General features: G+C 56.3%; 1 protein-coding gene across 9 annotated transcripts in view; it reads right to left on the reverse strand.

The window, feature by feature from the left end:
• CROCC (ciliary rootlet coiled-coil, rootletin) overlaps positions 1–14833 on the reverse strand; it is a 47066-nt gene that overhangs the window by 24418 nt on the left and 7815 nt on the right. For 2 of the 9 annotated variants that reach the window (XM_074377310.1, XM_074377318.1), the window contains exons 2-12: positions 12583–12724; positions 11827–11981; positions 7294–7479; positions 6973–7193; positions 6721–6886; positions 6068–6174; positions 3293–3529; positions 2752–2848; positions 2344–2427; positions 1640–1873; positions 871–1070 (exon numbers count right to left, since the gene is read on the reverse strand). In XM_074377310.1, the coding sequence (XP_074233411.1) occupies positions 871–1070; positions 1640–1873; positions 2344–2427; positions 2752–2848; positions 3293–3529; positions 6068–6174; positions 6721–6886; positions 6973–7193; positions 7294–7479; positions 11827–11981; positions 12583–12724 (1829 nt within the window). Of the gene's footprint in view, positions 1–870; positions 1071–1639; positions 1874–2343; positions 2428–2751; positions 2849–3292; positions 3530–5996; positions 6175–6720; positions 6887–6972; positions 7194–7293; positions 7480–11826; positions 11982–12582; positions 12725–13312; positions 13511–14833 lie in introns of those variants that run through there. The other 7 variants (XM_074377314.1, XM_074377311.1, XM_074377312.1 and 4 more) reach the window with 7 other exon arrangements.

Here is a 14833-nt window from a genome sequence, read left to right on the forward strand (position 1 = left end):
TGTGACATTTGAGCAATGTTGCTGCCAGTTCTGCTAGCCTGTATGACTAGGAAATGCCCCTTACAGCACCCCATGCCCCTCAGTTCTGGGAGGCCCAATAGAGCTGGGTCTGTCCAGATTCCACAATTGCCTGCTGCACAGGCCAGCAGCATGTGGCAGCCAGGGCAGGGGAGGGAGCAGGCGCCTTCCAAGCCAGGGGTTTCCAGCCCAGGATTAGGGCTGACTGTGGTCATATCATCCACTGCCATCCCCTTCACTCAAAGTGACAACCAGCCAATACACTAGATGTGAAGGCTGGCAGTAGGTGGGAGAAAACATACAACATGAAATTAAGAAAAAGAATAGTGGAATGCAAGATGAAGTGTTCACTGGGAACACAACTACATAAAAAACCTTTCTCCTTCCAAGCCTTGGGAAGCAGAGCCAGTGCATCAACAGCGGTTAGGTTGGGCAGGGGAGGCTGTGAGGAGGTCCTGCCTTTTTATTTCCCCTCCATTTCATCAAACTTTTTATTATGCAGTTACATTTATGAAGAGAAAACCCCAAAAACAAGAACAAAAAATCAGAAACAACCAGGCAGCTAAGAGTGGATAATTCTTGTCTCCAAAACCTCCAAGAAACAGAGTCTGGAACAGCACTGTCAACAGAACTCTTGGAGATGATGGAAATGTCTTCTAGTCACATGTGCTACTGAGCCCTCGAAATGTGCCTAGTGCAACTGAGGGGATGAATTTTTACTTCCATAAATGTTTAATTAATCTAAAATTGTGACACATGTGGCTAGTTGCCACCATATTAGTGCAAATCCACATGCTCACAGGCTCGGGTTGGCGATAGGCCCAGAAACTGATTTATTCTCCCTCCCGGCACCTGCTCAGGAGGTCAATGGCACTGCGCAGGCGCTGGGCCTCGCGCTGCGCATCCTCTTGGGCCTGGGTGGCCCCGTCGCTCTTGTCCCGTAGGCGCCGCAGCTGTTCCTCTAGGGCACGGCGCTCACCCTCGCTGTCGCTAAGCTGCTTCCGCAGGGTGCCCAGGAGGTCCTGGCTGGCCTCATAGCGCCCACGCATGTCCTGTGGGAATCACTGAGTCTGGGGGAGCCCTGGAAAGCTCCCCCTCTGCTCTCTGCAGGATGTAGACCAGCCTACTCTGCGGCCCAGGCCCATGTCCAGGCCTGGGGCATGGGAGTGCAGCTAAGAGCCCAGAGTGGGTTTCCACTCCCCTTCGCTGTGCTTCACCCTTCTAAGACCTCTGCCAGGGCTCTGAGCCTCCATCTCCCTGGGGTCCCCAGCAAGTCTGACCTGGGTCCCCAGGGTGCCAGACAAAGCACAAAGCACAATCCTTCCTCTTCCTGCTTCTGACTCCCCCAAGGCTTCCTTGCTCAGGGTGGTAACCTCATCTCCCTTTCTATACCAGGACTGTAGCTCCACCCAGGCTCCGCCCCCAGGTGCTTAAGCCCCTCCCACTCTAGGCTCAGATTCCAAGGCAGAGCTCTCAGCCACCTCCGTGGGTTGTCCTTTCTCAGGGCTCTGGCTCTAGCCTAGGATGCCCGGGCTCCTCCCCTACGACCCTAGCTCCGCCCCTAGGCTGCCCATGTCCCTCCCCCTGGACTCTAGCCCGGGACACTCAGGCCCCTTCCTACCTGGACCTGCAGCTGGCGCTTGTGCAGAGCCGAGTGGATCAGGGCTAGCGTGGAGGAGTCAGAGCAGGCTGGGGACGGGCCTCGGCGTGGGGAGCGGCCGCGGCCAGGCGAGGAGCGCCTCGGTGGGGACGGGGTCCGGGCCCCTGAGAGCCCCCGCAGGCTGCCGTCCGATGCGTCGGCTGTCCGCTCAGAGCCACTTAACTGGACGCCGCTCTCCATGTCCGATAAGACGGCCTGAGGGTGCGTTAGTGAGGCAGAAAGAAGAGGGGAGCTAAGGGGTTAGTCGGGCAAAGAAGCCTAGGGAGGCTGCTGGGGACCAGGTGTCCAGTTTCATCCCAAACCCTGCAGCACATTCTAAGCTCCCTTCCCACAGGAAGTCTCCCTGGTTCCACCACCACCAGCTCCCAGTCCTCAGCCCACCAGATAAGGAAGGCCCCACTTATTTCAAAGACATGATTCAGCGTTTCTCACAGATGGGCTGGGAACAAGCGGTGCCTTTCCTCAGAAAGGGAGCTCCCCCAGGGGGCAGAGTTTGGGTTGAGCTCGCCGGGGTGTTAAACAGCTGCCTAGGTCTCCAGGGCCCCCACCCACTTGCAGTTCAGCTCGAGGCCACCAGAGGATGTGGTGGCCCAGGACTGCCTGGCCTCCCCCTGCTCAGGGCTCCCACCCCTTCTGGCTTCTCCCGGCTCCCTCCCATCTCAGACCTGTGCCAGGTCCCTCAGGGTCTGCTGCAGCCCCTCTCCATCCTCTGTCTCCAGGGCTGCCTGCTGCTGGAGCCGCAGGGATTCCTGGAGTGGTGTTGGGAAGACAAAGACCAGGCATGAATCCAAGTCCTGACTCCCCAGCTTACTGGCTCTGAGGCTCTGGACAGGTATTTCGCCTTGGGCCTTGGGGTCCTTATGTGTATAATGGGGACCACGCTACAGGGCTGCTGAGAGGATGAAATGGGATAAAGGGGGTGAGTGTGCTTACCACTAAGGCTGGCTCACACTAGGTGCTCAATTAATGAGAGGGTACAACTGAGTCTGAGTGGGATGCTCAGGGGTGGCCCAAGCAACCCAGCCCTGTGTCCATGGATCTGGTTGGTTCCCCCGTCTCCTCCTGCATCTCACCAGGGCCTCGAGCTTCTCCGTGAGGGCCTTGTTGAGCTGATCCTTCTCCAGATTCTGGTTCTGAAGGCGCTCCACTGTCAGGGCCAGCTCTGTCACTCTGGAGGAGGGGGAGCAACACAGGTGAATGGGAGACCCACCCAGCACGTCTCCTCAAAGCCACCAGCTCTGTGTTCTGCCTGCTTCCCAAAACCTGCGGCAGGGACCCTAGGACTCGCCTCCCTTGCTGTGGGACTTGGAGCAAGTCCGTCTCCTTCCTGAGCCTCAGGCTTCTCATCTATAAATGAGAATGAAGCAGCCATCCACTTTATCTCATGGGAAAGCACGCGGGGACTTGTCCAGACCACAGGAGCAGAGGTTGAACTGCTCATGATGTGCCCTGGGCAGGGGACCTCTGAACCTCCTTCTCCCCCTCAGGCACACGGGTGCCTGGGAAGACCAGCTGAGCTCACGCAGGGGAAGGACCCGTCCCCAGTGGAGAGACACCCCCTCCTCCCCGCATCTCCAGGGGCACACTCTACAGGGAGGCCTGCCAGGCACCCACCTGGCACTGAGGTCGGCCTTGTCCAGGTTGGTTTGCACTTGCAGCTGGGCCAGGTCCTTCTCCTGGAGCACCTTGTCCCGCAGCTGCTCCTCCAGCTGGGCCTGAAGCAGGGCCTGCTTCTCCAGGGCTGCCTCGGCCCGGCTCTCGGCCAGTCGCCAGCCTGTGCTCAGCCCCAGGCCCGCCTCCTGGACGGCTCGTGAGGTCCGGGCCAGCTCCCCTCCCAGCTGCAGTAGGTCCCTGGTGGAGAGAACACAGCATGGGGATGGGATGGGGAGGTGGGCTCCTAAGCGTAAATTAAAACTACAGTGGGATGCTATTTGTCACTCTCAGACTGGGAACAAAAAGTCACATAATGCACAGTGTAGGTGAGGCTGCGGGGAAACGGGCCCTTCCCTACACTGCTGGCAGGAGGGCGCATTTAACCACACAGAGGGCAACCAGGAAGAGCTCTGAAAACCATAACTGAATAGGCTCTATGTCCCACCAACTCCACCTCTCAGAATTTACTCTACAGATATGTCCCAACACAAGGAAAATGACCCATGTATAGGGTGACCCCACACCCGCTTATACAGGACATACTGGTGGCAACCTAAATACCTATTGAAAGGGAGCTGCTGTTAAATAAATCATGATACTTCCATTCAGTGGGTTACTATGGAGCCAAGAAAAGTGAATGGGGAAGCTCTTTAGAGCCGGAGATGGAGCCACCTCCCAGTTACAACTATTAGCTGAACAAAGCATCTTCAAGAACCACAAAGATGAAAGTCTACTAGGAGTATATTTTTAAAAGCAGGGGAGGGGGGAGGGTATAGCTCAGTGGTAGAGCGCGTGCTTAGCATGCACGAGGTCCTGGGTTCAATCCCCAGTACCGCCATTAAAAATAAACAAATAAATAAAAACCTAATTACCGCCCCTCCCCCCCCAAAAATAAAATAAAATAAAAAGCAGGGGAGAGACGGGATGTGTATGATCTGCTGTATTTGCTTGTGCCAAATAAGCCTGAGTGTCTGGGCCAAAGGTGGGAGGGAGACTTTTTCAAATTTGAAATTTGAACCTTGTGAATATGTGAGTTATTCCAAAAAAAAAATGTTAAAATTTTAAATGCTAACTAAAAATAAAACATGGTTTATATACATCAAATAGGTTAAACCCTCCCCTGTCCCAAATGAGCTGCATCATTGGGTATCTCATGGTAAGGAGGGGAATTGCCTCATTATAGAAGAATTCTTGTCAATACAGGAAGAAGTGACAGAATAAGACAATCATGATTTTGCAACCTCTGAAGAGTGTCTAGACCTTGGCACTGAGCATCCAAGGGCTGCCAGTGAACAAAAAGAGAGGCTCCTGATGGCAGAGCACATAGCACTTAGGAAGAAGTCTTGTCAAAACACAACAAAACAGGGGGGTAGGTTATAGCTCAGTGATACAGTGTGTGCTTAGCATCCACGAGATCCTAGGTTCAATCCCCCATACTTCCACTTAAAATACATACATACATACATACATACACACACAATACCATAAAACACAACCTGAACCTGGATCTGATCAAGTCTTAAATCCAACATCCAATTTACAGGGACTACAGGGGACAAAGGTGTTAAACAATATCACGGAATCCAGACTGAGAATCTCTAAGGACAATTGTCCCAGTTTCCTGAACAAACATTATGAGACTTAAAAAGACCAATCAGCCAATCACATTTTGTGACTGTCTCTGGATCCTGATTTGAACAACTGTAAAGACAAAAAGTGAAGCAAAACTATCTGGGACACTGACAAGTCAACTGGAAATTCAGACAATGAGTGAATACAAGATGATTTTAACAAAAGATCATCAATTAGACAAATGTTTATGGTACCAAACGAAACAAATTGGTCCACCCGCCTCTGGGATCTCCCCGCAGCATCACCTGCTCAGAGATCCAGCAGGACCAAGTCCCCTGCTGCAGGGGGCCTTGGAGGCTCTTTTCCAACCTGACCTTCTTTCACTTGCTTTCTGCCTCAACCCCACTGGCTCCATTTCCTCCCACCTCTGTCTTTGCTCCTGCTGCTCTCTGCCTCAAGTGCCCCCAGCTCTGCCAGTTAAAAGCCACCCATCCCTTGAGGTCAGTGCAAATTCCACCTCCTCTGGGAAGCATTTTCTGACCTCCCCACCCCTCCCATCCTTCTGAGCATTCGGGACATCCCCCCTGTTCCCCATTCATGTCACTGACCACTCACTTCCTCGGTCAAAATTTTTTTTGGAAAAAGGTGTCTATATCTTTTCCTCACTAGAGGTTGTGAGGTCCTTGGTAGCAGAAGCTGAATATTCCAGTGGATTAAAAGCAGAAGCTGAGAATCCTGACTCAGCCACTTACTGCTGTGTAACCTTGGGAAAGTCACTTCACCTCTCTGAGCCTCAGTGGCCTCATCTGTAAAATGGGGATCATTACAGTTCTTACCTCACAGGGACACTATGGATGAGATAAAATAAAATGTACAAAGAGCTTAGCTCAGAGTAAACAGTATTTAGTATTTAGTCTTAGTCATTTAGTTATAAATAGTCGACTTAGCAAATACATTAGGTAAATATTAAATGACTGCCATGATCTTGGTAAGAGTTAATTATTACTAGTTGCCTCTGCATCTCCGGAGGGCCTGGCCCCCAGTAGGAATGTTGGCTTAGACCAAAGTTCAACTGAACTGAGTTGAACTCAACTTGAAAAGCAGGGTTGTCTCCGGGCTATGCAGCATCTCCCCGAGCCGCCGCCTCTGCCAGCCAGGCCTCACCTCTCAGTGGACATCTTCACCTCGCTGACCAGCCGTCGGACCCCCACAACCTGCCTCCAGAGAAGGAGCAGGCGGCTGTGCTCGTGGCTGAAGTAGGCGTTGAAAGACTGGAAAGCAGACAGGCTGAGTGAGGGGCTGGAGGGAGTGCCGCCTGCTTCCTCCCCCAGCTCTGACCATCCTGTAGGCACCGTGGCCCAGGGAACAGGTCTTCCTGTGGGCCAGCTCTGGGCCTATGTGAGATCACCACCCCAAGCCTCCTGCTGGCACAGGGAACTGGATTTCAGTGCCTCCACCTGCTGCGAGAAGCAGCAAGGAAGGGCAGAAAGTGCCAGGGACCCAGGTTTGCATCCCTGCTGTGCAGCTGCATGCCTGGTCAGGCTACTTAACTTCTCTTTAGACGGAGGACAGCCTCTACCACATATAGATATGATGAGAGATGCAGGAGAAAACGCACTCCCTGCACGTGGTACGTGCGAATCAAGGCCAGCTGTTGTTATAACAGCTAGTTACCTCTTCTAAAGGGCTCACCTGGGCAGCAGGGCCCTCCCTCCCCATCTCCTGATGTCTTTGCTACTCTACAAAGGCCCTTTCCTTTGGGTTAGGCTGGACCCTCCAGGCCCCACTGGGCTCGTCGCTCCCCCATCAACACCCACCTCTCCCTCGCGCCTCCATGCTGCTTCCCGCTGCTCCAGCTCCTGGCGGCTGCGGGTCCAGTCACTGGTCACCTTGCGGATGTCCTCACTCAGAGCCTGGTTGGCCGAGTTGGCCTGGTCTAGCTGCTCTCGGAGCATTGCGTTCACCTGGGCCAGGCTGGTGCTTCTGGGCGGGGGTGGAGAAGGGACCAGTGGGTGGGTGGCCAGAGAGGACAGCCCTGCTAGCCATGAGCCCTCTCTGCTGCACCCCACCTCTGCTGTTCCTCCTCCAGGCGGATGAGGGCGCTCTCCAGGTCTTGGCTGTGCACTGTGTCCTGGGTGGGAGAAGTAGGGGCATCAGGCTGGGCACATGGAGGGAAGGATCTGCTCTGCTCCACCCTGGCACCCACCCTGAGCCGCTGCTGCTCCAGCTCCGTGGCTCTCTCCAGCAGCTGCTGCTCCAGCTCTGAGCACTTCTTCTTATACTGGAGAATCTGGGGATGGGTGGCGAGTGACTGGTTAGCCCCCGGGGGGGATGGGGGCAGGGCAAAGTGAGCGCATGAGCGGGCAGGAGCAGGAGTGGGTGGCCCTGACCTTGGCCTGCAGCCGCTGCACAAGCTGGGCCTGCCTCTGCTGGCCCTCCTGGTAGGCCTGCAGCTTGCGCCGGTAGGAGGCCTGCTCCTCCTGCAGCTGCCTCCGCAGCTCCACGCTCTGCCGGGCCAGCCCCCTGGGCTCCTGTGTTTCCAGCTCCCCAGACTCCAGCCGCACTGCCTGCTCCAGCTGCAGGGAAGGGCCCTGGGATAGAGTCCTGGGCCTCCCGGGAAGGCAGGCACAGTCCTCTGCAGGGGGCGCCAGCTTGGGCCCTGACCCACAACACCTTGCAGGCACATGTGGGCAAGCCCGATATGCAATGCACATGTGCAGGGGCTAATGCAGCCATGCATGGACACACAGACTGGGCGTGCAGGGACACACAAACAGGGTGTGCATGGACACATGCAGGTGGGCCCACAAACATGTGCATGCAAAACACAAAGATGCACCTTAGAGGCCCTGGGTACGCTGTGAACCTCTCCTCCAAAACACCCAACTCCCCTGTGGTGCATAATTATTAGATCTGTGCCCCTGTCTCTCCACCCCCACCCTAAGTGAGCTCTGGAAAGCCTGGATTTTGGTCCCCATTGTATTTTAGAACAGTGGCAGTAACATGCTAATGAATTAAAGCATGAGCACACGTGAATACATTCAGAGGCATCAATACACATACGCGTATATGAGCTTACAGACAAACACACACATTCGCACACAGGCCGTCTCAAACATCCCCAAGGCGACATAGATGAATGCCCCATCCTGCCCCCACTCCCCACCTACACAGCTCTCAGATTTGTAAGGGGTGTGCACAGATGTCCTAACACACAGTGCGGCTTATTCATGCCCTCTCGGCCCACCTGGCCTCAGGCCCCCACCTCTCCGTCACCTCATGGGAAGCCTCTGCGGTTACTGTCATTCCCTCACCCCCAGGCAGCTCCTAGCTCCTTCATTATCAGACCCTGAGGGCACAGGCAGGATGTGGGGGGCTCTGACTGCCCCCACTAGCCATGGAATCCCCTAACTCCCTTAGGCACCTGCTAGTCCCAAGGGAACCCTCAGCCTCCTCCAGCTGTTTGTAGAAGGGAGTGGGGAGGGTACAGCTGAGGATGAGGGGGACTAACGGAGGTATGACAGTGCCCAGAGAAAATCAACAGAACGAGAGCCCAGGCAGGGTATTCCCACGCTCACCCACATCCGGTCCAAGGGAAGCCAAGGGCAAGGGCGACGACTTTCACTCACCCACGCTAATAACGGGTCCAGGCCAGGTCAGCCCTCCAGGCCTGTGTTAACTCAGTATGATGTCGGGAGCAGTTCAGTGAACCAGCAACCTGGGAACAACCTCATCTCCACCTCTCCCAACCCCTCCACTGCAGGGCAGTGCCCACTGAGGCTGCTTGGGAGCTTAAGCTTGTGATGGGGGACCCCGGTCTGAGGGGGTGGGAGAAGGGGTGGTATGCCAGGGGTCTCTGCCTGGAGGTGGGCTGCAGGCCCATAGCCAGCACCTGCATGATGTCCCCCTAAGTCAGGTGGAGGGCAGAGCATCCACCTCTGTGCTTGGTGGCGGTGGCACCGAGATGCTGTGTGCTGTGCATCGATGTGGTGCTTCCTGGGGTGGGGGTGGGGTGTGTTTTGTCATTTATCTCCACATGTCCCCCTTCCTGTGTCTGGACCTTCAGAGGGACCTGGGTGAGGTGGCATCTGCGGTCCAAGGTCTACGTTGTGGTGCAGGCGATGGGTGTGTCTGCATGGGTACCCATGTGTCCACGTGTTTGTACGTCTATGTGTCTAACCATTAAGTGGTGGGTCTGGGGAGTGTGGCTGGGCTCTGCGTGCATCTGTGGTGTGCATGTCGGCGACTGTGTGCTGTGTGCACCTGTGCATACCTTTGTCTGGCCGTATGTGTCCAGGGAATGTGACACAACATTGTGTGGTCTGCGGGGTGGGTGTATCATGGCGGTGTGACCATGCGCTTGGCTGGGATCGTGTGGTGTCTGGCTGTGGGTGCAGATTCACATCTGAGTGTATCCCCATGGTGGGTTTGTGTTTGTGTGATGTGTTTTGTGCATCTGGGTGTATGGGAGGGGTCTGATGGCAGCCTGTGTTGTGTTGTGTCTTGCATCTGTGTGAATCAGGTGCTGTCTGCTTCTCTGATTTAGAGGGGTTCTGGCATCACCGGATACTCCACCGCTTCCCTGGTGCTCACTGCCAGACCTCAGCCACTCCCGGGCACACTTCACCCCTTTCCACAAACTTTGCCCCTCACAAAACAGGCTTTCAGTTTTCCTTGTAATTCAAAAGGGAAGGAGGCTGCCATCAAGCCAAGGATGAAAGAAGTTTACTGTCTCCCCTAGCAACAGCTGCCCTAGCCCCCGCCGTTCCATTCACTCCATCCAGGTTGCCATGGACACTAGGGGAGCCCAGGGGCCTGGCCGGTGGAGCCGACCCCCTCCTTCCGATCCCAGCTGCCTTGCCCAGCACCTGCTCTTCCAGGACAGGAAGAAGGGGGGCCTCCGCAGGGACCTTGAGGTTCTCCCTCTGACCTGGGAGGTGGCCACTGGGAGCCCCTGCCTCAGTTTCCCTAATGCAGTCAACAGAACACAGATCCTGACCTCACCTCCACTGCCCTTTCCCAGGGATGTTGTGGGGTTTAAAGGGTCAGAACAACCTCACTGACTGCCCCTCAAGCCAGCCCACATGCAGCAGTTATGGCCACAAGGGCAGGCCCCGCCACCTGCAGCCGGGGACAAGTGGGCAGCAGGAAGAGACAGTGCCTCAGGACTACAGAGCCCTGGACCAGGGGTCTCATCCCAGCTCCACCACTGACCTTGGCCCTGTCATGCTCCCTCCCTGGGCCTGTTCCCCCACCTCTAATAAGGTAATCTCCAGGCTCTGATGTTCTCTGTGGACCCAGCCCCCTCCCCCCACCCCTCCAAAGGCCTCAAGGTCATTCTTATCCAACCCCGGCCTCCAGGTGGGGCTGCACTCGCCCGTCTCAGACAGAGGGCAGTCACACACCAGGCTCCCTCCACATGTGATCCAGGGGCCTCCCCAGCCACACCAGGAAACTTCCTACACTAATGCAGCTCCCGGTCCAGCTCCAGTAGCTGTGTCCTAGCAGAAAAGGCACCTGCTGCCTCCACCTCTTCTTCCCTTCCCCTGCCAGCCTGGAGCAGGGATGGTGCAGGCTTCATTGTCAGTCAGAAGTTGGCATTTAAGATGTAGCCCCTGGGGGCCTGACACTGTGCCAGGAGCTCAAAGATGACAGGCCTAAACTGGTAGGGGGCTGGCTCAGGGCCCACCACTAACAACGCAGACTCGACCCAGCCCGCCCTCCACACCCCCTGCAAACCCTGGGAAAACTAGCTCTGTCCTGTCCCCAGTGCTGGCGGCCACTGCGTGCCCCCTACCCAGCTCCTCTACAAGTCCCAACAAGTCAGGGGCTTGTCCAGGCGGGCGGATGCCAGGACACCAGCCTGCCCCGCAACCACACACAGAAACCACTACCACCCAGGGGACCCTAGGCCAGCTTCAGCCTCGGCTTCAGTCTTCCTTTTGTAACATCAGGGGCTCACATCTGAGGTCTTTTCAGCTTTCCTGGGGCCGGCAGCCCCCTGGAATCCTAGCCCAGTTGTCTCTTCCCACACCCAGGAAACAAAACTGCAATGCACAGCCCTTGGCTGTGTGACCCCCAAGCACAGTGCTTTCCCTCTCTGAGCCTCTGTCATCTCTGTTAAATGAGCATCATACTGGTCCCGACTTTGGTGCATTAAACATAAAGTACCCAGCACATGCTTGGCACACAGTAGGCACCGAATAATCATTAGCTACTATTATGATTGTTGTTACCACCCACACATCTCCCATGGGCACACACCCTCCCTCGTGCAACTCTCTCACCAACTCTCAGCCTCCATCAGTTCCCCAGGGCCACCTCCCATGAGCCTGAAGGCCTAAAGGAGACAATGCACTCAGAACAACTGGCTCACACTGACCTCCTGTCCCAGGCCCTGCAGGACCAGTCCCCACGGGATGTGAATCCTGTCTGAACTTGGGGGCCGGCCTGGCTTCTCCTTCCTTAGCTGGCTGGGACTCGCCCCCACGGGGAGCAGGGCAGGTCTGTGGCTGCCTGTGCCTACCCCAGCATCCCCTAAGACCCAGGTAAATGGGAGCACAGGGAGACGATGACCCGAGACTCAAGGGGTGGCAGGGGCCTCTAGGGGGCTTGTTCTCCGTGTCCTACACCCCAAGCAGGCCCAGGACAGACAGGAATGAAATAACCCCCATGCCAGGCACTTGATTTCATCGCTCATTGATGCCTCAGGACTGCACGTCATGTCAGCATCCCCACTACAGAAAGCAGACTCACAGATCGCAGTGATCTGCTCAAGGCCATTCAAGATGGCAGAGGCCACAATGGAGGCAGCCTGACTCCAGGGGCCACATTTTGCCCCATGTACGGGCCTGCCCTGGCTGTCGCCCTGCCCTCACTGCAGGGGACCCCTAGCCCAGTTCTCAGCCCCTAGTAGCACCCACCCTCTCGCTGACCGCATTGAACTTGATGGCCAGCTCATCGCGCTCGGCTCGGCTCTGAGCCAGCAGGTCCTCCACGCGGGACAGCTCCTGCTGCAGCAGCTGGTTCTCCTCCTGCAGCGACAGCATCGATGCCATCTCGGTGGTGGGCAGCAGGGCTGGAGAGGGACAGCGGGCACATGATTGGCTTCCACCTGTATCCAGAGGAACCGCCTCCCCCTACAGGTGCCCTACCCATCCCTGGAGGCAGGGAAGTGGACCAGGACCCAGGAGGAGCTGCAACTGAGGGGGCCCTTTCCAGACTCTCAAACCACATATGAGGTTGTGGGTGCCACCCTCCAGAAGGAGCAGGGTCCCATCAGCCCTCCTGCCCAGGGGAGAACAGACATTCCCACCCCCTTGGACTCCTGCAAAGCCCTGAGCTAAACTGAGCTTCCCTCCCCCTGTAATCTTGGGTTCATCCAGCTCACACCTTCCCCGGGAGAGAATGTGGGGTTTAAGTCTTTGCAGCAGGCTGCCTGCAAGCAAGGAGGAGATGCTCAGCCCTGCCTTCTAGCAGCATCACATGGGGAGCAAGTCTGGGCAAATTACACCTCCATACCTCCATGTTGTCATCTGAAAAACGGGACCCTCCATCACAGGCTTGTGCCTGCTTCACAGTGATTATTCAAGAAATGGAAGCTGTAATCACTACTGTCATTACGGCTGCTGAGGAGGGGGATGTGAGAAGAGGTGAGATGTTGGCAGTGTGTGCGGTACCTGGGCTCTCAGGCTGGGAGAAGTTGCGAGTGACAATCTCCCTGATGCGGGCAGGCAGGCAGGTGGGCTGAGAGTCCTGGGCCGGGTCCTGCACATTCAGGCCCTTCTCCTGGCCCGGCCCCAGGATGCTGCTCTCCAGCGTCTGTGAGGAAAGAGGGAGGGGCTTCGGGAGACCTGGGACCGTGGGCTCCCTGGTGTGGGTGAGAGAGAAACAAAGTCCTGCCGTTCAAGATGGGGGTGCCCAGGAGACCCTCTGGAAATCCCCAAATGGAAGGAAGCCTGGGAGTTAGAATCACAAACAGCTCCGTGGGAGGACACTCTGTGCCTCCCGCCTGGGGAAGGAGGCCCCTCAAGGGCCAGGAAGCAAACTAAACCCCATGGTCCACTCACAAGCCCATCGGGACAGCACGGAGTGTTGGGGGCTCCAATCCAGCTCCCTCCCTAGATGAGCGAGGATCCCACTTTGCCAGCAGAGGTCACCCCAACCCTAAAATCTGGAAGAAGGAACTCCCCCTTCCCTGGAAGGGCACTGGATAAGGGAGCCACAGAGTTGAGCCCTGGGCACCCCTCAAACCTAAGTCTTGCCAGGAGCTGTAAGCTGGGGCCCCTGGGGCCCGCCACCACACTTCTCCCACCCCTGGACCCCAAAGATATGCCCACTCCTCACCCACTCCTGCTAGGCCCATGCTCCCCTGTCCTGGACAGGATGGGTACAGCCCCTAAGACCCACCTGGATAACGGCCTCCAATGCCAGCTGGACCTCCAATGACCCTTCCAGCCCCAAGCTCATGGGGGTAGGCTGAGGGCACCCCTCTCCAAGCCCTTCTCCAGGGCCCTGGAGACCAACAAAGCCCGCCCACCCCTCAGCCAGACTGCTGTGTTGAGCACTGGGCAGATTAGGCTTAAATCCAGCGGCATCCCCACGTGATCACAGAGGGGGCGGGGCTGATGGAGGGGGAGGGGTGGAAAAGGAGAGGAGGGGAGGGAAAAGCCAGGCTGAGGGGAACAGACAGAAGGGAAGGATGCTGAGAGGGAGGAGAGGAGAGAGGGGAGGAGGTGGGGGAGAAGGGAAGGAATGGAAAGAAGAGGGAAAGGATGGAGAAGAGGGAAAGGATGGAGGAGAAGAGGGAAAGGATGGAGGGAAAGAGGGGGTGGGAGGGTTAGGGTTAGACCTGGAAGTGAGGACACACACACACACACACACACACTCCACCCTCTCCAGCTGCAGGGTCCGAGAGCCCTCCAAGCCCAGGGGGAGTGACCAGCAACCAGGAGGCCGGAAAGGCCAGTCTTTGAGACTTTTCTTCCTGATCCAGAACAGGAGTCACACAGTTTGCTAAGAACGTCTTTACTGGGTGCTGATGGCGTTTTCCCACATCAGGTGCAGGGCAAAGAACTCATGCTGTGGAATCGCCCAGACCAGGTAAGGAACTGAATCCCCTTTCCTCCCGCTCCCACCACCCCTCCCGTCACTGGCTGTGTGCCCCAGAGAAATCAACTTTGCCTCTCTGAGCCTCAGTGTCTTCATGTAAGAAGCAAATATGGGCACCCATCTCATGGAGTCGTCTGGGGGCAGAGAGTGTGACTCGGCACTGGGCTGGGAGTGAGCATGTGATCAATACTGATTTCCTTCATCCGCAAATCTGAAATGCACAGTCCCTGTACCCCAGGGCCCTGGGGCTCCAAGGTCCACCCCCTGCCTCCTGTCATTCCCTCCCTAAGGCAAGGAGGCTGTGTGGGGTCGTGGTTAGGCCGGAACTCTGGGATCAGGGTCAGATCTGGGATCACTGAGCTGGGGTTTGTAAAGACGGCAGCTGCTGTTCCTATGTCATTAGCATCATGTATCTGGGCTCCTGCTACCTCTTGGCCCTCAGCCTCAGGGTGCCCTCTGCTCTAAGTGCCGTGTCCCATAGGAGGCACATTAGAGTTATGTCATTAAATTCTCACCTCAAGCCATTTCCAGATGAGAAAACCGGGACACAGAAAGGTTGGGGCCCTTACTTATTCAAAGTGGTGCCACTGCAGGGGAGTGGTGAGAGGCCAGGCAGCCTCCCAGTAAGTGCCTCAAGGGCAAGGCCAGGGCATTTGCACCCCAAGGCTCTACCACTGGGTCTAGGTCAGACCCAGGAATGCAGCAGGTGCTGCATAAATGCACATCAGTCCAAGCTGAGCCTGGAACCCTCACCCCCAACTAGGGAATCAGCTCTGGAAATGGAAAACCAGGAAACAAGGCACACCAGGACAAAAAAAA

The sequence above is a fragment of the Camelus bactrianus genome, chromosome 13 (assembly GCF_048773025.1).
Source record: "Camelus bactrianus isolate YW-2024 breed Bactrian camel chromosome 13, ASM4877302v1, whole genome shotgun sequence".
NCBI lineage: Eukaryota > Metazoa > Chordata > Mammalia > Artiodactyla > Camelidae > Camelus > Camelus bactrianus.